Genomic DNA, 24,728 nt, shown 5'->3' with positions numbered 1-24,728 from the left:
CACTCAGCACAGAGCCCAGTATGGGGTTTAAACTCACTAACTGTGAGATCAAGATCTGAGCTGAGATCAAGAGTCAGATGCCTAACAGACTGAGCCATCCAGGCACCCTGCTCTATATCTTGATTATAGTTGTGGTCACACAATTACATATAATTACCAAGATCATAAAAATATATACTTTTGAGAAATAAATGTTATTATCTGTAAATTATGCATCAATAAAGCTGGGGGGAATGCAATATAACAAATCAAAAAATAATTATTCACAACCTAAATTTTTATACCTAGCCAAACTGCCATTCAATTGTAAAAATTAAAAAAACTACATCTTCAAAAATTCAGGATCTCAAAAAATATAAATTCCAGGTACTCTTTCTCAGTAGGAACCCAAAGATCTGTTCCATCAATATGAAGAAGTTAACCAAGAGGGGCACCTGGGTGGCTCAAGTCGGTTAAGTGATGGACTCTTGGTTTCAGCTCAAGTCATGATCTCACAATTCGTGAGTTCAAGTCCCGTGTCCAGCTCTGCACTGACAACATGGAGGCTGCTTGGGATTCTGTCTCTCCCTCTCTTTCTGCCCCCACCAGCTCTCTCTCTCTTCCTCAAAATGAATAAATAAGTATTAAACAAAAGAAGTTAACCAAGAGAGAAGAACATATGTCAGAACTTTACCTCAGAACACAGGTTAAGTGACTGCCTGACGGATAGGTAGATAGACACCTCAGGATGAAAGCTGTGTTGCAGTCCTAGCAAATCAAGAGGAAGGAGGAATATGTCAGAAAAAAATAATGAGGAAAACTACAGACCATTTGAGGTATTTGAAGATATTGAGGACAGATCAAAATTGGATGGAAAATTTGAGCTTAAAATAGTGGTAAGTACATAAAACCTAAGCAAAAAAAAAAAAAATAGATACTTTTTAACTCGGGGGAAAGCAAATGCAATGGATGGCACATTAAATGACTCAGCTAAGATTGTATTAACATAAACATAATAATGAACAACATAAAACCTGATTAAAACATAATTATATTGAGGGAATAGAAGAGGAAGATTGAGTGGGAGGTAAATCCCTGCATTCAATTTAGGAAGTCCATAAAAATATCTGAAACTGGAATACTAAGAGTTATATAAGCATGTTTTAGAAATAGGGAGGTAAATGTCAAAGAAACAACTGAAAGCACTCAAAGAGTTTCCTTTGGGAAACAGGACATGGGGATGGAAAGGGTAAATCAGAGCATTGTTATTTTTGTTATAAGCCTAGAGGAACTATGTAACATTTTTGAAAGTAAAATTTAACCAAAAACTACAGGCAATGAATCAAGATGGGGAGGGAATGTGTACCCTGAGAAGGGATTGAGATTGGGGCAGAAGCTAAAAAGAAAATGAAGTGAAATGGAGGCAGCTGGAAGGAAAGTAGAGAGATCAGAGACACAAGTCACAGCATGAATGAAGAGTAAAGTCAGTAAATGATGGTAGTTGTAGAGAGATGGAAGGAATTAGTGGAGGTAGCAGAGGGATCAGCACTCAGATCAGAACATTTTGTTTAAAATCATCTCCATCAATGTTCTCTCCCACCATAGGTTAAGTTTCTAAACACCCAATTTAATTTCTCAAACAAAATGTCCATTTTGTTCTACCCTATGTAATTTCATCAACAGAGCAAGAGTCGTAATAGTGAAAGATGGTTATCAAGGCAATGGCTGTTACTGCTCACATTTTAAAAAAGTATATGACACTAAACATTGATATGCTGTAGCACTTTGCTGGAAACCCTTCTATCTGCAGCTGGATGTGCTTCTCTTTGAAAGCCTTGTATACTATTCAAAATTAACTAAAAGACTCATGGTGAAGATGATCAGGAAAACAAAGCCTAGGGGCGTCTGGGTGGCTCAGTTGATTATGCGTCCACTTTGGCTCAGGTCATGATATTAGATCGTGAGTTTAAGCCCCACGTTGGACTTTGTGCTGACAGCTCAGAGCCTGGAGCCTGCTTCAGATTCTGTGTCTCCCTCTCTCTGCCCCTCCTCTGCTCACACTCTGTCTCTGTCTCTTAAAAATAAATAAACACTTTAAAAAATTTTTAAAAAGAAAACAAAGCCTAAACCATGACCTAAATACTATGATTTAAGAATTTACTTCAGAAAAATACAAAACCATAGATGTATTAAAATCCATGAAATCTAGAACACAACCAGTTGTTTTAAAGATATCTTCAAAATGGGATGTATCATAGTGCACTTCACAGGGCACAAGGTAGGGTTAAGTGAGACTTTAATATGTAAGACTATTTAGAACAATACCTGGCATATGCACTTTGGCAGTAGTAGTGGCATCATGATGGTAGTGATGGTAATTGTGAATCTGACAGTGGTGGTGATGATGATGATGGTGGTGGTGGTGGTGGAAGTGGTGATGATGTAATGGTGGTGGTAGAGGTGGTAGTGGTGGTGATGGTAGTGATGGTGAGTGGTGGTGGTGGTGGTGGTGGTGATAGTAGAGGTGGTAGTGTTGGTGGTGGTGATGGTGGTGATGATGGTAATGGTGATGGTGGCAACTTGCGTGATAAGAAGTGGGGGTGCAGCTGCACAAGCTCACCCTCCACCCACCATGGTGTCTACTCTTTTCTGGCAGATGCCTTCTGCCCCTGTTTCATTGGTTGGGATTCACGTGTCAAATGGTCACATATAATTGTGAGGAAGGCTGTGAAGTGTAAATTGGCTGTGTTTCCAAGACATGGAAAAGACAGGCTGGTGAACTGTTTGCCATCTGTGCCACAATGGCCATCTGTAATCCGTTCTGGCCTTAACCTACCTCTCCAGGCTTTGGTTCTACCACACCACTCAAAGCTCCCTGCACTTTCCCCAAATTGTAATAGCTACTATTCCACCAAACAAGTGCTTTCTTGCCTCTGTATCATCCCCTCCAACAATGTCCTCTTCCCTATCCCCGCACATTTAACTTCTATGCTTTCTTCAAGAGTCATACTTCTCCATGAAGTAATCTCTTGTTGACATTGATCTCACTCCCTTCCATTCTTCATCTATCTGTCTGCCAAAGAACTTGACATTTTATCTTATTTGTGGGCATGTCTATCACCTTCTTTAAAAATCAAGCTCCTTGCAGACAGATGGTCACGCCTGAACATTGTGCCTAACCAAGACAAACCTGCAGGAACTATTTGTGCCTAATTGCATCATTCACTCTGCATCCCTGTGGAATTGGTACAGTGCTTCTTACACAGCAGGTGCAAAGTGAACTGGTGCCAACTCATGCCCTCAGGTGCCCCCCACATCCATGGGCTGGCCTCAAGTCTCCAGCTCCTATAACGAAACCTAGTACATCTGCAGACACTGAAAGAGAATTAACAGAACTTTTAGCAGCCATGGATATCTACTGACTGCGAACTAGCCAAGGGCATGGTAAGAAATATTTTCTCTCACCTCAAAACCAAGATAGAGGGAAATCTTTCCTCCTGTTTATTTGTTCCTTTTTTTCCCTTCTCTTCCTGCCTCTCTTCCTTTCTTTGCTTCTTTTTTTCCTTCTTACCCTTCCTCCAACTCACTCTTCTCCTAGACTTCATTTTCTTCACAAAAATATTGCTTTCTGCTATGTATACAAGACAGATCTGGATCAATAATCAGTAATGAAATCCAAAATTATACAAGCATCTTTTCTCTCTTGGACTTCTGCAAGCCAACAGAAAATTTTCCAGAACAGAAGGGGCAGCAGGGAGAGGAAAGTAACCCTGATCCCTTCCTCCCCACATGCGGTGAATCCAAGGCCTTCTTGCTTACAAATATGCTGTGTTCTCTATTCAGACAAGGTAGTTTGGATCCACTTCAAACAAGCAGCCAATTGATGTTTTGCAGCTTGATGTAGGTTATGCTAGAGCTGCCGACATGCAGACCTGTGGGTGGTCAAAACAGAAATAAACTTGCAGTACCCTCCAGCTCAAAAGTCAATAATTGTGCTTGCGGGCCACTCACCAGGCTATACTTACCAGCTCTTTTTCTTTGGCAAACGAACTTGTCAGCATTGACTTCAATCAACTTGGGACATCTGCATTGTCCTTCCTGCCAGTAGGTTCCATCCAGTTACTGGGCTGGCAGGTAACAACTTTGGCTGCATCATCGTGTCCATTGAAATGTCCTTGAACAAGTCACTGTGAAGGAAAAAAGGCTGAGAGAATTTCCAGAGTGAAGAGAAAAGCATTTCTGAGGAAAAGTAGCACCTGGAAAGCACTTGGCTCCAGCCAAGTCAGTCCCCAGGCTTGGGGACATGCAGGGAAGGGTAATAATTGTGTCCCCCAAGGACAAATAGCCAGAGGTCAGTGCAGTTAGAGGACATGTCATACATAAGCCAGAGGGACAGGCTTTAAAATAGTCAGCTTAGATGAAAACAGTATTTCCACCATCTACAAATAACCTTGGGAAATCATTCTAAGGACTCTGTGTCTCTGTTTACTGATCTGAAAGTTGGAGAACTGAGGAAGTGCCCCTCGAGTGTTAGCCACTGTCAGAGACTGGCCAGGTGCCCACTACCTCCATTTCTTTTCTCTGGAAAAACTGGAAGACTATCTTTCCCAGGCTCCCCCACAACTAGGGCTGTGCTATAGTGATTAGCTCTGACTAGTGGAAACTGGGTAGATTTGTGTGCCTCTCCAGGATTGACAATAAAACAGACCATGTGTGCTAAGTTGAGTAGTGGTCCCCCAAAAGATATATTAAGTCCTAGACACTGGAACCTGGGAAGGTGACCTTATCTGGAAGAAAAAAAAAAGGTCTTTACAGATGTAATTAAGTCAAGGGTATTGAGATGAGCCCTTCCTGAGTTTGGGGTAGGCTCTAAATAAAATAGCAGGTGTCTTTCTCCTTTATTTTGTAATATTTATTTATTTTTGAGAGAGAGAGAGAGCATGGTGGGGGAGGGACAAAAAGAGAGGGAGACACCAAATCTGAAGCAGACTCAAGGCTCTGGGCTGACAGCACAGAGCCCAACGCGGAGCTCAAACCCATGAACTGCGAGGTAATGACCTAAGCCAAAGTCAAACGCTTAACCAACTGAGCCACCCAGGCACCCCAACAGATGTCCTTACAAGAGAAAACAGAGAGGGAGAGGACACACAGATGCATATAGGAGAGGTCTAAGTGAAGGCAGAGGTTAAAGTTATGTGTCTACAAGCCAAGGAAACTCAAGGATTTCCAGAAGCACAAGACACTAGGAGAGAAGCATGGAACGGATCCTCCCTCGGTGTCTCCAGAAGGAACCATCCTTGCCAACATGTTGATTTCCAACTCTGGCTTCCAGAACTGAGAGACAATAAACTTCTATTGTTTTCAGCCCCCAGTTTATGGCAGTTTTCTATGGAACACCATTACACAGTGTAACCCCTCAAGCTCTTTTCCTCAGAAGCAAATGAACCAAGATAACAAAGTCACCCAAGAGATGGAGACTGAGTCCCTGAGTCACCCTCTGGGTAGAGAGCTGCCCAGAGGAGCTACACAGTTCTCATCAGACTTCATAGAAGTGAGATACTCACTTCTTGTGCATTAAACCATTGAGATGTGGGGATGTATGTTACAGCAGTTAGCATTAATTATCCTGAACAATAGCTATTATTATTATGGGATCTAAAATGGGAATCTAGAGGAGACAGAAAGGAAAAGCAACCTGAATAGTAGGAAAGGCAGGAAGAAGAGGAGGGAGGCAGTCCACCTTTTCATCCTCAATGGCAAATCAAGTTCTGGATCTTTCTTGTGGATACGGGCCCAGGATAGAATGGCTTGTGCAATAGAAGCTCACACAACACCTTGATAGTCCTACCTTATTCCCAAAACCTGCTGGAGTCACTTTCTGTCCAGAGACTAAGCCAGACCACTTCTTGCAAAGCCAAGTTTTAAAGTCCACATACCCCATGGAGAGAGACTGATGATTTCCTGGGGAGACCTCACATTGGGGAGGAGTGTGGTCCCAGGCCAGAGGAAGCCAAGAGATACATCCAGCATTAGTTCAACCCAGGACAGGCATCTAGTTTAAAGCAAGATAAAGATGATGTAATCTGTCTGAAAGACAACTCAGTTTGTTAAATTGCCCATTAAGAAAACTGGAAGCTCGTAGGCTAGGGCTTAGAAACTACAGGAAAAAGTGGAGAATTAGGACTCAGAAAATCTTGAAGGAACACAGTACAATTGGTCTCATCCCAAACTGAGCTGATTTTTTAAGTTTATTTATTTATTTTGAGAGAGAGAGAGAGAGCATGAGCAAGACAGGGGCAGAGACAGAGGGAGAATCCCAAGTAGCCTCCACACTGCCAGCACAGAGCCCAATGCAGGGCTCGAACTCATGAACTTGCGAGATCATGACCTCAGGTGAAATCCAGAGTCATATGTTTAATCTACTGAGCCACACAGATGCCCCCCAAACTGAATTGATTTTAACTGGAATAGCTTTTCATGGTTCTAGAATAGCGTAGGTGCCGGAAGAGAGGCTCAGCTCTGTGCAAGCTATCAACTCAAGCTTATCTGCAGCCAAGCCCTCTGAGGGTTTGTGTTCACCAGAGAAGTGCTGTCATGAGGCATCAGGGAGCCTCGTGGGAGGCAATTACCCCTCAGGCAGAGAATTAGTAGGACTGGACCAAACATAAGGATGTTCTTGAGGAGCAAGGACCTTCTTGAAAATGATCCAGAGGGTATGGGATATTTGACAAAGAATAAGAGAAAGAAACAGAGAGAGTAGGCAGAGGTCAACATCACTTGGGGGAGGGACAGAGGTACATGTGTAGAGAACACATCCCTGTTTAACCTGAGATGCAGAAGCAGATCCAAGACATCAGAATATCCCAGAGACCTGAGCACCAAGTCGTATCAAATCAATGAAGAAAGTGGTGTCCTTGAAGTGACCTGAAGTGCATGTTTAGCTAAGTGGAGGGAAAGTTGGTGTGCAATTCCCAAGGAACCAGAGGGAGTTTTAGGTGGCTCAAATTCCTGTGATCAAGTAGTTGAAGCTGATGCAAGAATGTGTGGTCTTGTTACAGACATGGAACCCCTTTTTTGGATCGTCCTCTCTCCCTTTCCCATCTCTCCAATCCAAGAAGCCCTCCCAACCCTGCCACAGAGACTCTTTCATTTCTCAAGGACACACTCGCTCTTTCATAGGTATGAGCTTCATGTGACATGTGTGCATGCTCTCTCTTATTTGCCTCCTCATATACTTCAATCTCCCATGGGGAGGAGCCTTTTGGGGGAAGTAGAGGCTGAGTCTCTCTCATTTTTGCGTCTATGGGACTCGTCCAGAGCCCAACAGAAAGCAGACTGGTTATACCATCTCCCTCCACCAGTCTTCTCCCTGGGAGACAAGTTTTTCCTACAAGGGAAGGTACAAAACAACCCTTGATGGATAAAAACTAAATCTATTCTTGCCCATTTTAATTTTAAGAGGCTGATTTCTTAATAAAAAGAGGTTGTGAAAAATAGGATGTAAACAAAATATATGGTCCAGAAGTCTTGGAACCCAGAGTTTTAGCTAAAAATGCCCACATGTCTCCCTCACCATATGTCTGGGGCTGGCTTCTCCCAGAAGTAAACTTTGAGGCAAAGATTGAAATGTAAGAGGCTTATCTGGGAGGTTATCTGAGGGAGCATGGAAGGGAAGTGAGGACACCAGAGAAGCGAGAGAGCTGGGATAGGTGTCCTCCAACCCGCATCAGTCATCAACTGGGAGCTGCACTGAGTAGCAGTGACATCTTGTCGCCTCAAGCTGCCCTGCCCTGCATGCAGGCTGGGAGAAGGCCCAGTGGAGTCATAGAGGCTGGAAAGAGAAGGCCATTGCATTAACCGAAATGACCAGTGTTGGGGGGCTATGGGCAGGCACAGAGAACAGATTGGTCTCATGCCCCCAGGCTACTCTGGCCAAGAGAAGTGGACAGATGCCAACTGTCTGAAGAACTTAGGCCATATACATGCCCATCTCCATAGTTCAAGTCACAGGATGACTCATGTGGTGTAGCCTGTGTGCTCTATACCCATCCTCCAAGGCAGCCATCCCCGTGTCCTCTCCCTAGAACCGGAATGTGGACCCAGTGACCAGGAGGGAACGGGCAGCACCTGAGGACGGTGGAAGGGGTAGATTCCTGATACCAGGAGGTGCCCTGGAATGCTTCATGCATACTGTCCCAGGTGAGACAGCTCTCTTGTTGAAGCCACTATTATTTGGGGGTGTTGGTAAAAGTAGCTGGGCGCAACCTGATGGCCATGCCTCCTCTTCTCCATTCTTCTGATATTTGGACTAAAATAGCTATGGAGTAGCCCACTGTTTGTTTGCTTCTGATCTTTCTTCCACTGCTGCTCTCAGGGAACATGAGCAGGGAGTTGTACAACCTGACCAGCAAGGGGTCCCTAGGATGTGGGATAGTGCAGTTTCATGTGTCTAATGGCAAGTCCGGATGGCCTCCATCAGCCCTGTCTGTGGGCTAACATTGCCTGGAAACACACTGTCCCCGAAGGGCTCTGGGTCAGGGCCTGGCCAGGCGGCCACAGAGAAGCCATTCCATTTCTCCGAGCTTTGCTTTATTTGTTTATAAAATGCAGGGGGTGGATGAGATCTCTACAGCAGTTTGCTGCACTGAACACTCCTTGATTTATGAACATGAAGGCACAGAAGGGGCTGTAATGAGTGAGTAAGGGCTAGATTGAGAGCCCACCCACTCACCAAGGAGCTGGAGAATGCCTTTGTTCATTTAGACCCAGACAATCATAAAAGCCAAGCCCAGCCACTCCACAAGCAGCTCCGAGGAGGTCCCGCACCACTGAATGCCCACCTAGGAGGCCATCAAACTAACCAAGTTGTCTGTCTCACCCCACTGTTAATCTACACAGGGAGGATGACAGAGATGTGCATCTTCCTTTGCTCAGAGCTTGGGGGGTGGGAGGATGGGCACACCGGAGAAACATTCCTGGTGGTGCAGAGCCTGCACTGCTCCATCTCTGCTCACAGCACTGCAGCAGCAAAGCCATTCCTGTAGCCGCTGTTTATCAGCTTGGCTCGGGGCCTGGTGCTGCAGAGGCTGCTGGCTTGGTTGCAAACAAATCACACGAAAGAGCTTGAGCTATACCTGAACCACGAGATAATCAGTGGTGACAGCCAGTGCTGGCCCTCCCCCAAGGCCTGACACTGCTACGGGTTGAGTTCAGCTACAGAGGTCTGGGCCTGGCAGCTGCAGACCCCACGATGCTGCCAGCTCTCTCCACCATCAACACCTCCCTGTCTGAGGGCATCCCACCGCAGCTGCAGTGTGATCAAGTCATGTGGCTTCCATCCCCGGAGATGGGGCAAGTGTCATGGTGATCTGCTGCCCATCTCCATGGCCTCATCACTGGGCCATGATTTTGGACCCAACAGATTTTTTTTCAACCCACCTTGTGTGTCTGCAGCACCCTTATGGAGAGGGATACACTGTGGTCTCCCCCGCCCTAGCTGCTCCACAGCTAGGGCAATCATAGTTAACACACCCGTCAGAGTGACGTTAACCACACCTGGTGTTAAGGCACAAGAAAATGCCACTGTATTAGTGTCCTATTGCTGCTACAAAGAATCACTGAAAGCAAATAGCTTATGAAGTAAAAAAATTTTTTATGGAGTAAGGTCAAGGATTTGGCTGGGCTGAGTTCCTTCAGTAGGCCCCAGGGAGGCTGTTTCCTCACCTTTTCCAGCTCTAGAGGCTGCCATACTCCATCTAAGGGCGTCTCTCCACCCTCTGTAGCTTCATCTTTTCTGACATGTCCTTCCCATCTTCCTGTGGCAGGACTCCAGGATGACATTGGGCCACCCAGACAAACAGCATAACCTTGACTTAATCACATCTGCAAGTCCGTTGTGCCATGTAAGGTAACATAACCACCGGTCTTGGGGACTAGACCGTGGGCACCTTTGGAAGCCATTGTTCTATCTGCCACCAACACTGTCAGAATTCAAAGTCAAGAGGACCCCCCCCCCAAGGACTTGAATGGATGAGGGAGGCACCATGGGGGTCACTGGAGACTATAGAACCTGAATCGTGCCCTATGTGGATTAGAAATACCATTAGATGCAAGGTACACTGGTATTTAGTGCCTCACACTGGGTGGTGTAGGTATCAAAAACCACAGGATTTTAAGTCAGACCTGGGTAAGAAATTCCATCTCATCCCTCACTGGCTGCATAACCTTAAGCACTTCTTCACCCTCTCTCAGACTTAATACATTAATACCTTCATCTCCAAAATGGGGATAATCTTTCTGAGCTTGCTAAGATTAAATAACTTAATACACATAAAGTGCTCAACCTCTTGGTTCAAGATGACATATGGAAAAGACTTCATTTCCTCCCTTCCTTGCTGGGAACTTACTACACCCACTTTACAGAGGAAAAGACTGAGGCAAGAAAAAGTTATAGTTCTCACAGGATAATACCAATAGTAGTCACTTAGTTGAGGCCAAATCCTGGCTCCACTGATCATAGTCCAGGGAGATCTCCTCTCCCAGGAAGGGTGAGTTGAAAGGAGGGGCTATATTCTATATGCAAGGAATGACATGAAAAAAAAATATAATAATCAGGATCCTGGATATGCAGTATTGAGAACCCTCTTGTCCTTGAAGCCACCACAAGCTTCAGGATTTTTTTTTTGTTCGCTTTTTTTCAGGACAGAGGTGGCCTAGAAACGTGGCTTTGTCTCAGTACCCATCTGTTCTGAGCTCCTTGTATGTGTATCCATTGTACACTGAGATGACAAGGAAATCCACAACAGGCTGGCTTTCTAAGGCCCTCTTTACAAAGGAAAACAAAAAACCAAAGACTACAGGCTGACTTTGAACTCTGACCAAATCACAATCTTTCTTAACTATTCACTGAATGAAAGCACAGGATTTCTCTATGTGCCTCTGCCTTCAGTTATGTCAGGGGAGATAGTTTCTGTACAATGCGTGCAAAAAACTTGGGCTCAGATGTATTCATTAACTCTCAAGGTGACTTTACCGAGCAGCTAAACTGCCCATAAAATGAGTGTTCCTGACATCATGGAGCTGAGTGGAGGGGGCCAGCCTTGATCAAAGTATCACATAAACACGTGTGAGATTAGAGCTGTAAGAAGGTCCATCTAGAACAGGACATCACGCGTGGGGTGGGGATGGGACAGGAATGCCTGCTTCTCCACCTCCTGGACACACAGGTGGACTACGTTCTTAGCTTCACTAAAAATAGTGTGGCCATGTGTCTGCATTCTGGCCAGTGGAACTGATCTAAGTCACCTGTGGGTCTGGCCCATTTCAAACATGGAGAACAGCCATGACTCAGAACACCTACTTGCATCAGACTCTGCTGTGAGTGGGAAATAAAATTCTATGGGGTGCAGCCTCCAGGACTTGGGGATTCATCTTTCATGGTAGTTAGTTGTATCTCAGCTGCTCCAGGAAGTAGCACGTCAGCTCAGAACTAAATGATGCAAAGACAGAGGAGCAAACTCAAAGGAGCTGATGTGGGAGGAATTGTGCCCCTGGGAGCAGAAACTCCTAGAAAATGAAGGGAAGGGGCACCACACAGGTCATCACAGGCCACGTCAAGGAAATTGGCTTTATCCTGAGAGCCCAGTGAAGCCCTGAAGGGTTTTAAGTTTGGGGGTGGGAAGGCATAGAAAAGATGACATGATTCAATTTGCATTCTTAAATGACTGGTTGACACAGAGGAATGCATTAGAAAGAGGAACATGGGTGTAGAGTGGAGAAATCAAAAGAGTGACTGCTAAAATTATCCGGGTGTGGAAAGGCATTGGCTCTCTCCCCGCCATTAGCTCTGGCTACCAGTCAACACTTACCAAGTCAGCCAAAGCCATCAGGCTGGGCACATACCATGTGATTGCTTTAAGTGCCGGGACTGGTTAAAGGTCTGGGACATGCATGGCTGTGGTTGCACCAAAGGGAGAGGGAGACATGCAGTCATGGGAAACCCACCAGGGAAGCACAGGTCCCTCTCAGTCTCATCAAACACTGTGTGGTGTCATCTGTATCTAGGTGTTTCTGCACTGGAATCCATTCCGCGAGTGAAGGACTCAGCCTGGCTTTGGACAAGACAATCATCTAACTGAAGCTTTGTCATTCATTTTATAGGTAGGCCAGGAAATGAGTCTTGAGTTATAGGGGCTGGTAGAAAGACTCCCAACCAATGCTCAAAAACCTCTAACAGAGAAGCACTTCTCCATCCTTTGTGAGCAATTGTGACTCATGACAGGGCATCTTTTAAAGCACTCAAGTGGCCAAAACCCTGCAGCACAGGCACACAGAAATAACGAGAATGGTTAGCTTCAGGACAGGCTGTGGGTTAAAATCTCCATATTCAGATCAGCTTTACGGGGCAAGGGGCAGAGAGAGAACAAGGTTAGTGGCTCCACTTTTCACAGTCTCTGGTTGTTTTATTCAGGAAGCCTGATAGGGCCCTGCCAAACCCATCATTATCCCTGCCTCCCAGGGAGGTCACAGAAAGCATAGCAACATCTCACTCGCCCTTAATTCTTATTCAATTAAGCATCTGTTAGCAAAGAACCCACCACTTCCAAAAGGGCAACGTGGCACTGAATGGAGTCCACTGCCACGGCCATGAGGGAAAGAGAGCCAACCTCAAAGCAGCAACTGAGAGGAAATAGTGTCAGACAGTGGCTACAAATTCCAGCCCTGCAGTTAATCAGCAGAGTCGTGAATAAAATCCAGTGCACTGTTCAGTCTGATCACATTATAGTCCCTGACATCTAGGAGACCTGGCCCTCTCTGCTCTTGCAAAGGTGGATGTCAGGGCTGAATGCTTGTGTCTCCCCAGAATTCATACAGCGAAGTCCTAGCTCCCAACATGATGGTATTAGGAGGTGGAACATTTGGGAGGTAATTGGGTTTCGTTGAGGTCATTGTTGCGCCTGAATTTAGCCTCAGTCTTTCCATCTTGACCCAGAGTTTACCTTCCGGGCCTGCACTCAGAGGGCTACGTAACTATCCTCAGGTTCAAGGAAAAATACAAGTAAGAAGACAAGGGTTAATGTTCCCTGATAATGGTTATTTATGACCCTGCCTATTTTGTCCTTGAGATAATGGCCATTCCCTTGAAACTCCCCAAAACCCTAAACCTTGCCTTCAAAATAATGAATGTTTTCCTACACACCAGGATAAGGGCTGCTCTCTTTATCACTTTGTAGCCTTTTTACTATAACCACTCAATTCTGCTTCTGTACTGCCCACTTGCCTGCTTGCTCTTTATAAAAAGCCCTGAGTCCTTGGACTTGGGACCACATATTTAGAGTTCTGTGTTAACTCTGTGCAGTCCTGGCCAGTAATAAAGACTGCCTTAATTTGGCTTCAGTGATCTCAGTTGGTCTCTGTGTCTCTTGGCATAACAGTCATGACCGTGGGGCCCCCATGGTGGGATTGGTGCCCTTATAAGAAGAAAAGACACCAGAGCTCTCTTTCTCTCCACCATGTGAAGACTCAGCAAAAAGGAGGCCATCTGCAAACCAGAAAGAGGGCTCTCACCAGGAAATGAATTAGCCAACATCTTGATCTTGAACTTATCCCCTCCAGGACTGTGAGCACAAATGTCTGTTGTCTAAGCTTCCCAGTCTGTGGTATTTAGCAGCCCAAGCTGACAAGACAATGGACGTTGTAGACTGACCAAGGGACCCCATCTCAATGATCTATGCTTTGAGTTGAGTCAAGTGAAATCTCCTAAACATGCAATCCATGTGAATCCTCACCTGAAACACAAACCCTAAATAAGCTCCAATCCTAAACTCTTTCTCCTCTCCACTCTTCCCTTATAATTCTACCAGTCCATGCAGGCTAACTGCCAGGGTGTACAAAATGTGTTCGTTCAGAAGTATGATGAGAAGACTCCAAGACTCGAGACTACATGTCCCAAGAAGTAAAAAATCAGTCAACCCAAAACAGATGACCTGGGAAAACTACTCCTCATGAGACGGTCTGTCACTGTCACGGAAGACTGACCCAACCCCCAGCCTCCCTCAAAACACAAGGATTAAGTATAAGGAGGACAAGAAAAGAGAGAGGGGCTACAGATTGGGGAAAGTAAGACAAAGTATTATTCTTTGCAGATGATAGGACCGCCTACCAGGAAATCCTGAAGAATCCACTGAAAAACTACAAAATACTGTATAGTTCAATGAGATGAGTAGTTACAGAGTTAAATACATGACGTCAGTAGTTTTCCTAGATAACAGCAAAACCAGCTAGAAAATACTTTGGGCAAAGATTTTATTTAGACGGACAAGAAAAACCATGAAATGCCTGGAAATCGAACAAAAAGACCCTTATGAAAAAAACTATAAAACTCTAATGAAAGTCATAAAATGCTATAAAGATAATAATGTAAAGATGTCAATTCTTCCCCCACCATGCCCAGTTTATAAACTAATGTCATGCCTCTGCCCATGGCATTCTCTTCTTCTTGGACATCTTGGATGTTCTATTCTTGGACGTCTGTGACACCTCAATAACTCTCTCTGTTTTTAGTTCACGTGAATGGGTTTCTGCTCATTGCAACCTAGTGACTAATTCAACCTAAGCTACCCTTTGTTTCTCGTGGGCCCATATTTCTTGGCTCTCAAGTCCTCTTGGCACCCTCTGAATCTCTCTCCAAGTGGACTTTTGCTACTTCTTTAAAAAAAAGGAGGGGTGCTTTTTGGGGAAAGCTTTCTTATAGATTTACCTGCCATGATACCAGTTTTGACCCCAACTCAACTTTAACTTTCCCATTAACTAGCTCAGTAACCATGACATTAGTCCAGACTCACAAGAGAAGGATTCTGAATGGCTGAGCCCACCTCTTGGGTCAAGTGCCCATTATTAGCCTAACTGGCTGTCACCAAGAGATTTGGAGTCCTGTGGAACTCTGCATTGGGTTGAATCAGGGAAAAGGTTGTTGCTGCTGGTAGCAATGATGGACTCTTTACCATATGGGTCTGCCATTATTGACTTTCGTGTGTTGGACACCTACCTTGAACCAGAAACTCAAGTATTTTATTTGTAAAATTCTCCCATCCGCCTTTCCCAGTATACTTTATCATCACCTTGATGGTCAGGAAAAATGCCACTCAGGTAGGTAGCTTCTCTGCAGACACTCAGCCAATTTGAAATAGAAGATGAATTCAGTTCTAAGTCTCAAGCATTGGGTCCTGCTTCTAACCTGTCCAGGTGTGGGTAACAGAACTGCATGGGCTGGGCTGGGATGTGCTCACCCAGGAAGCCTCTGCAAAGCTACGCATCCCCTTCTCCTGGGCCTTGCCCAGACCCTTCCCCCTCAACCAACCCCAACATCCTTATTTATCTAGTGACTCCCATAATCTTTCCCATCATTGCTGAGGTGGCAGTTTGTTGGGGAGACTTGAGTGATTCTCCAGTCCTGGATGAGCTGCCCTTACCCCTGTTCTGCGACAGCACAAATCTCTCCATTTTACCATCTGTTTATCTGGGCCTCTTCCCCGCCAACCTGACAGCACCTTGACAAGGCATGGCCACAGCACTGGTGCATACACGTAGTAGGAGTCCAATAAATATGTGTGAAATGAAATTGAATTAATGATGCTCCAGCTTGCTGTCACACTATGAACCCCTGCTTGGGCACATGCTGAGGAAGTTCCCTCCTCCCTTCTGGGATGAACACTGCAGCCCATGGGAAGAGAGGGCCCTCCAAGCCTGGAGCCATAAGCCACTTCTTCCTCTGGCTCCAGGAAGCCATCGACTGCACATATCCAATTCCCATGCAGAGGGGGGCACATTTGGAGTCTTCCCCTTGCTGTTAGCTGGAGTTATGAATCTACCTGGAAGTGAAAAATTAAATTCATTCCCATGGCTCAAAGGAAGCCAGATGTACCCTTGTCCTGTGATTGGGGCAAGATAGGTGTATTGGGACCACTTAGGGGCCTCTCCATTCATGACAGCTCTCACCCCCGCCCCTCCTCTTTCTGCACCAAGGGGCCATTATTTTTTTTTTTAATTTATGTTTTTTTTTTATTTATTTCTAGGAGAGAGAGAGAGAGACAGCATGAGCAGGGGAGGGTCAGAGAGAGAGGGAGTCACAGACTGAAACAGGCTCCAGGCTCTGAGCTGGCAGTCAGCACAGAGCCCGACGNTCCTCATAATCCCAAGCTTTTTCTGCCCACGCGTCTGGTCCCTGTGCTTTAATAAAAACACCTTTTTGCACTGAAAACAGCTCACTCTTGACCAGAGCCCACACCACATCACTTCAAGCTTTTGATTCAAACCCAAGGAGTTCTTTTATTTATTTATTTTTTTAATTTTTTTATGTTTTATTTATTTCTAGGAGAGAGAGAGACAGCGTGAGCAGGGGAGGGTCAGAGAGAGAGGGAGTCACAGACTGAAACAGGCTCCAGGCTCTGAGCTGGCAGTCAGCACAGAGCCCGACGCGGGGCTCGAACCCACGAACCGCGAGATCATGACCTAAGCGAAAGTCGGACGCTTAACCGACTAAGCCACCCAGGCGCCCCACCAAGGGGCCATTATTACTGAGGAGTGCCTCCCATCTCTCTGGAACATTGGGGAACACTCTGGATTCTCCAGCTTCACACGGAGAGTCCCCTCTAGGGGGAGCATCCTCACTGTTAAACAGGATTTGCTTCCAGATGAGTCAGAGATGGGGGAGACCCACGCTGGCCATCAGGGCTAGACACAGGTAATAAGGCAGCCACTCCCTTTATGTGAAACTGTTCAGAGAATGAAGGGACAATGGGAGCACCAGAAAGACATAAAGGAAATTCATCTGCATTATGTTTCCAACCTCCATAAAGAATGCACAGCAGCCCATAGGACTTTGGTGGCACTTTCCCCTGCTGTCTCGGGAGCTTGTTCTCAGGCGTCCCCTCAACCTGCTGTCCTGTTTTTAGGGAGTCCCCAGCTGCCAGAAGCCCCAGAAAGTGCTGGGTACTGCCGATCCTATTGACGACTCGTCTAGTCAGAAACCCGTTAGAAGAACTCCAAAATCTACCCCTGTCTGGTCTCTAACAGCCCCAGAGAACTGTCCAGTAGGAGGGATCTTCCCCACCAAACACGACAGACACATTTTCAGATGCATCTTTTGAAGCAGTTCATCTTCCTGAGGGCGCCAGTCTTTCTCGGTCCACACACCTGTGGCAACAAATGAACCCTGCCAGAGGAACAGAATGGGGCCCACCCCCAGCCGTCACTGTGCCCGCTTCTGCCACACTTTACACCCACACTCCAGGCACAAGTGTGAGCACATGCACGCACACAGAGCCCTGTCTCTCCTCTTTCCACCATTCTGCATGCTCCAAGTCGATCCTTGGTTAAGGAACTGGCGCAGGAAAGAAATGGGATGCCCCTCAGTGGTACATTGTGCCTTCACCGAGCACCTCAGGATGCTGAAGATGAGATACAGCTTCTGTACCAGCTTCTCACCTGGCATAACTCAAACAGCAAGATTCAGTAGCTCAGGGCTCCTGCCATCTGGGGCCCCAAGGCAAGCATCCAACACCTAGTCCTGATTCTGTGGACCATCCTCTCCTCCCTGCCTGAGGAACCCCTTGGGGGCATGTGAAACCATTTACCTGCAAGGTTCTCAGGGGAAGATATGCCATAGGAGAGAAGCCAGACACCTTCTCCAAATTGCAGGTCGTGGGAATGATCCTAGCAAGTAGCAAATCACAGTGTGAGAAGCTCTGGGAAGTGAGGGAGACCGGAGAGCCACCTTTCCCCATGGAGCCACAAAGGTGCAGAGAGAATGGCCCCAGCGGGGGCCGAGGGCAGGAGTGTCCCCTTTGGAGTTGTGAAACACACCTGCTGAGCACACCTGAGTGACAGGCGCAAACGTTGATGCATCACGCTCCCCCATCTTGTTCTCCTGGGTGAGTCGGAATTCTCCCGGGGAACCTGCTAACACTTTGACACCCTGCTCTACTCCATCAGAAGAGGAAAACGTACTGCAGGCAGGCAGTTAACACTCTTCAGATGACACAGGTGTGGCAAAGAGGGGATGTCATTCCCTCAGAAAGGCTCCTCACAGAAGCACCGTGTTTCAGCTCTCACTCTTAGGGGAAGGGGAAAATAGACAGCCTTGCAGTCGCCTCTAACTCTGGTAACTTCCCGGGTTAATCTAAAGGGAGAGATGAAGCAGACATTTTAATCACGCATCGTAACTCCATTTTATTACAACATCAAGGAAAACAGTGCAGGAGGAATGATACTAGAGATAAACAGAGATGAAGCCACTCAGTTGCATTGTCTACACCTTCCTATCAGGGAATAAATATCACGGGTCTCTGTACATGCATTGCAGGTCAGGTGTGCATGTGTGTATCATGTGCAGATGAATTCTCTCTAGGGTGTTGTTCTTTTAATTTCTTGATAGATGATGGTTGAATTCGGCGTCTTCTGGCAGACTAGGAAGGGACTCTCCCACTAGGACTGGGACCCAGCCTTTTTCTTCTGGAATTTTCTGAACTGCGACTGAATGGCCACCGCCGCACGTTCTGTCTCTGGCGCATCCATGTCAATGTCAAATTCTTCCTGAACTTTCTTCTGCCCATCTGTAGCAAGAGAAAACACAAGCGTGAGGGAGTCACTGAGCTGAGAGCCAGAAGGCAGACAGCCGCCCATCGACCATGAAGCACACACTCACAGCCCCCACACAACACCTGGTTTGTAAGGTAAAGTGCAGCCGAGCATGTCCCAACCCCCATCGGAGCCGAGATTGGGCTGGTTTCTGGCTGCCCGAACTCTATACTTGCCAGAGACCATGACACTCAAGAACACAGTCCCAACTTCTCAGATATTTTCTGAGAAAATCTCTGATTTTCTATGTCTCGTGACCATGTTTTACAGTGTTAAAAAATATTAGCTGTGCCTTTTCTGTTTCCTGATGCCTCATGGAGATATAGTTTTAATAATGCTATAGATGTTGACCCAGCAGACGACTGACATTCACACCAGCTCCGGGTTACAGTCACTGGGTTTCTGTGTATACTTCCATTGCCAGTGACATTGCTGATTGAATTAGGACTTCTGTCTTCATCAGTGTCACCAAAGGATGACCCCATTTGACCTTCACAATTTGGCTGAACTTCCACGGGTCCTATGTTTTGTTGCAAGGAGGTACACTTAGCAATATATTTGCTATGCTGGAAGGCTTTAACTAATTCACACTGTAACGATCACAGAAAATAGGATATAAGCCAAAGCGAAGTGAAAACACGGGTTGACGTTCTCTTCTTTGCTGAGCATCTGCTGACTTCTAGCCAAATGTAAAAACAAACAAATAAACAAAATCTTCCAGTCACAAAAGGGAAGAATCTTTACAACTCCTTCAATCTGATGAAAGTTAATCATCACAATTGCCAAGGCATCTTTTTAAATTTTTTAAAATTTAATACTTATTTATTTTTGAGAGAGAGAGAGGGAGCAAGTGGGAGAGAGGCAGAGAGGGGAAGACAGAGGATACGAGGTGGGCTTTGTGCTGTCAGTGGGGCTTGAACACGGGACTTGAAGTCACAAACCGTGTGATCATGATCTGAGTTGAAGTCGGATGCTCAGCTGACTGAGCCCCCCAGGTGCCCCCAAGGCATCTTTTTTTTTTTTAAATGTTTTTTAGTGTTTTATTTATTTCTAGGAGAGAGAGAGAGAGACAGCGTGAGCAGGGGAGGGTCAGAGAGAGAGGGAGTCACAGACTGAAACAGGCTCCAGGCTCCGAGCTGGCAGTCAGCACAGAGCCCGACGCGGGGCTCGAACCCACGAGCCGCGAGATCATGTCCTAAGCGAAAGTCGGACGCTTAACCGACTAAGCCACCCAGGCGCCCCAAGGCATCTTTTTAAAAAATATACAGGCCCAGGGCCCCACTCCAGACTCAGAGCTGCACTGGGAAGAGACCCTGATAGCCAGACCAAGTCACCTGAGTCAGTAGCCCTGGGGGAGGGCCACACAACCCTACTTTATAAAAGGCTCTCAAGTGATCCTAAGATGCGGACAGAGTAGAGACACAACTACTCTGTCCACAGATGAAGTGCAAAATAAGGCCCTGGAATTAGCTCAAGGCAGAACTGGGGATGGGACCCACCTCACAGCGCTTGGGTCAAGACCTCACTACCACCTAGATGTGTACCTGGAGCCCAGCAGTGTACGGGGCTCATCCACCTCGGAGTGGGAATGTCCGGGGCGTTTGAGGCAGGAGAGAAAGCCCCAGCCAGGTCGCAGGGACAGGGCTCTATTCCTGACTTTGTCACCAGGCGGGCTGAGTTCTCCCATTCACTCACTTCCTCTCTCAGCAACTTTGGATAATAATGTTCAGGCAGCAACCCTGACAAAGTGGAGGACAAGTGATCCCTTTCAAGGGAAGCAGATCTGTTCTTCCTGCTCATTCTCTCTCTTAGGTGAGCGATAAATAGATGACAGATGATTGATAGATAGATGATAGATAGATAGATAGATAGATAGATAGATAGATAGATAGATGATAGATAGATAGATGATAGATAGATGGATGATAGATAGATAGATAGATAGATAGATAGATGATAGATAGATAGATAGATAGATAGATGATAGATAGATAGATAGATATAGATAGATAGATGATAGATAGATAGATGATACATAGATAGATAGATAGATAGATAGATAGATAGATAGATAGATGATAGATAGATAGATAGATAGATAGATAGATAGATAGATAGATAGATGATAGATGATAGGTAGATAGATGATAGATAGATAGAGATAGATATATAGATAAAAATAATAGATAGATGATAGGTAGATATAGATAGACAGATAGATAGATAATTCATAGATAGGAATATAAATTGACATGATTTACCCCTTATTTCAGGTGCACCTGGTTATGGGGCATTTACTTTGCAGACCCTTAAGCAGATTCCTGTCAATTTTACCAGAGCCTAAGCAGTTTCTGCTTAGATCCCTTCAATCTCACCTCATCTGGGAGGAGAGACCACTGGTTTGCAAGCCTTGCCAGACTGACCGGTCCGTGGCCTCAATCAGTACAACTGTTTTCCTCTGTCCCAGATTGGCTGCCAATGTCCAAAAGCGCAGGGAATGTGAAGAGCCCCAGTGTCCAGGGAACATTGGGGACCATCTTCTTCTAACCCACAAGAGACCAGATGATACGGAGGACACTCATGGGCTTGTCTTGTGCTGCATCAACAACGTTTTAAAGGGCATTGCAGGGGGGCGCCTGGGTGGCTTAGTCGGTTAAGCGTCCGACTTTCGCTTAGGTCATGATCTCGTGGTTCGTGGGTTCGAGCCCCACGTCGGGCTCTGTGCTGACAGCTCAGAGCCTGGAGCCTGTTTCAGTCTGTGACTCCCTCTCTCTCTGACCCTCCCCTGCTCACGCTGTCTCTTTCTCTCTCTGTGTCTCTCTCCTAGAAATAAATGAAATATTTTTAAAAAAATTAAAAAAAAATAAAGGGCATTGCAGGAAATCTAATAGAGCCACTGTCAGGGCAGGAGTTTCCTGAGGCTCATTTCAGGACCTTAAAGGTGTTCCATTAACATCATCACACGAGCCTGGGGTGGGAAAGTGTCTGGCAAACCTGAGCTGTGACCGCTGCAGCTCACATGCTCCCAGCAACGGGCCCTCTGCACCGACCAGAGTGGTGATAACGCCTTCAGCACTAGGACTGGTCAGAAGACGGTTCAGACCTCCGCATCCTCTTCCTCCCTGAAGATGCCCTACATCTCTGGTGTGTCATGATCACAAAGTGGGACACCAGCTCCCCTTCAGGGGACACGGAAGACCTTCCAGTCTTAAAACTCTGCAACCTGAAGCCTTTGAACAGTCTGACTCATCCTTCCCCTTAATAATAATGAAGAAAACAGCAATATTATTTTTTGATAAATGATAAAGGAAGGTGTGGAAAGTTATGTATATTTAGGAAATGCATGAGATTGTAAAGACAGGTCATAAAAATAAATTTCACAATCTCATTTGAAACTAATATCTTCAGCCAAAAGTGATTTACACATTCCTCCCTAGTTGAGAAAATATTACAATGTTTAAAAAGAAAGCATGAGGGGCGCCTGGGTGCCTTAGTCGGTTAAGCGTCTGACTTTCTCTTGGGTCATGATCTCGCGGTTCGTGGGTTCGAGCCCCGCGTCGGGCTCTGTGCTGACTCAGAGCCTGGAGCCTGTTTCAGTCTGTGACTCCCTCTCTCTCTGACCCTCCCCTGCTCACGCTGTCTCTCTCTCCTAGAAATAAATAAAACATTAAAAAAATAATAAAAAAATAAAAAGAAAGCATGAATACTTCAGGAATGGTTACCTTCTGTTTACTTGGTAGAGTCAATCATCCCCTGCAGAAGGTCTGATGCTGTTGCTCCTCCCACTGGGATTTGTAAAGCAGAGGAGGGGGGCCCAGAATGTGGTGGCGAAGGAGTAACTAGTTGCATTTGGTGGCTCAGGGTTCACTGCAAATGATGTAAGTGTCTGCAGACAGCTCTGTGTGGTCCTTAGACTAGGAAAGCACAGCTCTGAGCACAGCAGGAGGGGAGGGGCGGTGGGGGAAGGGCATCCAGAGGGACCACGGCCCTCAGGGCCACTCTGCGTCTGTAAGCTTCAAGCCCTGCAGAAATAGAGTTACCGAGTTGCCCCAGAAGGTCCCCTCCTACCCTCCAGATGAGGGCACAGCAATGGGATGCAGGCGGCTGTGTGAGCTCCTCCCTTCCCCATCACTCCAGGGCAGAGGTGCCCAGTGGCAGCACCAGGGGCCTATTCTGCTGCTCAGAGAGGGGACTTGGGCCATGTCTGCATGGGGGAGGGGGACAGGAAGTGCCCCGAGGGTATGTTCCCTGCAGGACACACCCCAGCCTGCACCCCACATTATGGTTCTTCACAAGCAATCACTACCTTGTTCTTTCTCTCCTCCTTGGTTTGCTGTCCCTCTCTCTATGACAGTGTGAGCTCCGTGAGGTCAGGGGCTTCATCTGTCTTGTTCCAGAAGCTCACACAGGGAAGCACATAGTAGGTGTTCAGTTAGTGACCGTTAACTGCAAGTGAGTCTGGTAATGAAGATGACAGGACGCTGTCGGATGCTGCCTCTATCTCAGGACTAAATGAGTCATTTGCCCTCAGTGGTAACCATCTCACCCCCACGAGGGATGGTTCCTCACCCCCACTTCCACCACCAGAATTCTAAAGAGGGAGGCTGGGAGGTGCCACAGCAAAGTCTCCATGGTGCTGGCTGAGGGGCACTGTCCACAGAGGGCTTGGTGGACAAGTTGGAAAATGTGGCCACACTGCAGTGACATATGGAGGCATCGTTGGGGGGGGGGGGTTGCCACGGGGAATGGTCAGGGCCTGGGTAGAGAGGACTCACAAGCATCAGGGGTGAGCTCTGGGTGGGCTTTTAAACCCCTCTGTGCCTAGAACAGTGCCGGGCGTCAGCGCCCGGTCAGGAGAGGCAGCCTCACAACAGGCAGACAATGCCCTCCCTCCTTCTCTGGGGTAAGGATGACTCCCTCCCAGCCCTCAGGTCCTCCTGGTCCCACTGAGGCAGCTGGCAGAAGCAGAGCCTGTGGGTCCAGGTAGAGTGATTTGGGGTGTGCCCCACCGCTCTGTGACTCTCATGACGGCTCACAGGCACTCTGGGTCTCAGTCTGCCCATCTCCAAAATGGGAGAGGTAAAATCATTTTTAAAAGCCAGTTGCACCTATCCGCCAGTATTATGTGCCGATCAAGGCCATGTTGGAAATGGAAATATTGGCCCAATGGTGTTGAGCAGGACACACAAAGCAGGTGAGGGGGGGGGGAGTGAAGGCGGTCACATGGCTTTCCAGCCACCAGGTCCTGCACCTGCTCAGACCTTAAGTTGTTCGGGGCCTCGTGAGGAGGAGATGAGGAGGGGAAGGGAATGAATGCTTCCCAGCAGGGCCAGCCACACACCATCGCATGCATCTAGGAGGCAGCAGCACTGAGGGGTCAGGCCCTCCCCAGCCTCTTGGATGGCAGGTGGCGTTTGCTGTGTTTGTGACTTCATGTCCTCGCTCAGCAGCATAAGGCCCAGAGGCTTTACCAAAAGACAGGTGCAGCCCACAACTCACAGCTCGTGTAAACGCAGACCTGCAGTCCCCAGTCTCCGTCACTAGGAGGCACTGCAGGCGCCCAGCCCCTCTGCCCAGCCCTCTCTCCGGAGGGACAGTAGATCTGCATGAGCAGCCGGGAAAGGTGTGCTGTTACAGTCTCCAGACCAGCCCCCTGTAGCCGCTGCCCGGATTCTTCCACCTGTCCCTTCACAAAGATGTGTGCCTGCTACAGCTGGGGGGGTGGGCTCCCCGTCGTGTTTATCCAGGATCCCACCTCTGGGAGTAGGCAAAGGCATGGCCACCCTGCCCCTGACAGTGGCCTGAGTGAGCAGGGTTTCACCAGAGCACTTTGTAACCTGCCTGCTGCTGTGTGTTGGAGTCTTATCATTTCTGTGCGTCCCTCTGTGAAGAAATTCTGAGGCCGGCCAGGAGAATGGTCAAGAAGCTATTCATACCAATAAACTGGTTTCATATAAAAAGTTGATGGGAACCAGCTCCCCCGGGGAATGGGAGGGAACCCAACTTTCTGACCGTGCAGCTCAGGACCTCCCCCATAACTGGAATGTCCTGTGAGCCCAGGTGGGCCAGGAACCCCCCCGAGACCCACAGATTTCACCCAGCTCTGCCAGCTC

The 24,728-nt window shown here is 46.9% G+C and overlaps 1 protein-coding gene across 1 annotated transcript in view; it reads right to left on the bottom strand.

Moving 5' to 3' along the window:
- Positions 1-18,181: 18,181 nt before the first annotated feature.
- The window catches only part of PCP4 (Purkinje cell protein 4), a 60,785-nt gene continuing 54,238 nt past the window's right edge, over positions 18,182-24,728 (bottom strand). Inside the window, exon 3 of the mRNA XM_039229239.1 lies at positions 18,182-18,590. Coding sequence (XP_039085170.1) covers positions 18,463-18,590 — 128 coding nt within the window. The 3' untranslated portion in view covers positions 18,182-18,462. The remainder of the gene's footprint in view (positions 18,591-24,728) is intronic.

The sequence above is a fragment of the Hyaena hyaena genome, unplaced genomic scaffold, assembly GCF_003009895.1.
Source record: "Hyaena hyaena isolate Hyena2069 unplaced genomic scaffold, ASM300989v1 scaffold_2, whole genome shotgun sequence".
NCBI classification, from domain to species: domain Eukaryota; kingdom Metazoa; phylum Chordata; class Mammalia; order Carnivora; family Hyaenidae; genus Hyaena; species Hyaena hyaena.
The sequence above is the reverse complement of the archived record's forward strand: the minus strand, read 5'-3'. Positions and strand labels throughout refer to the sequence as shown.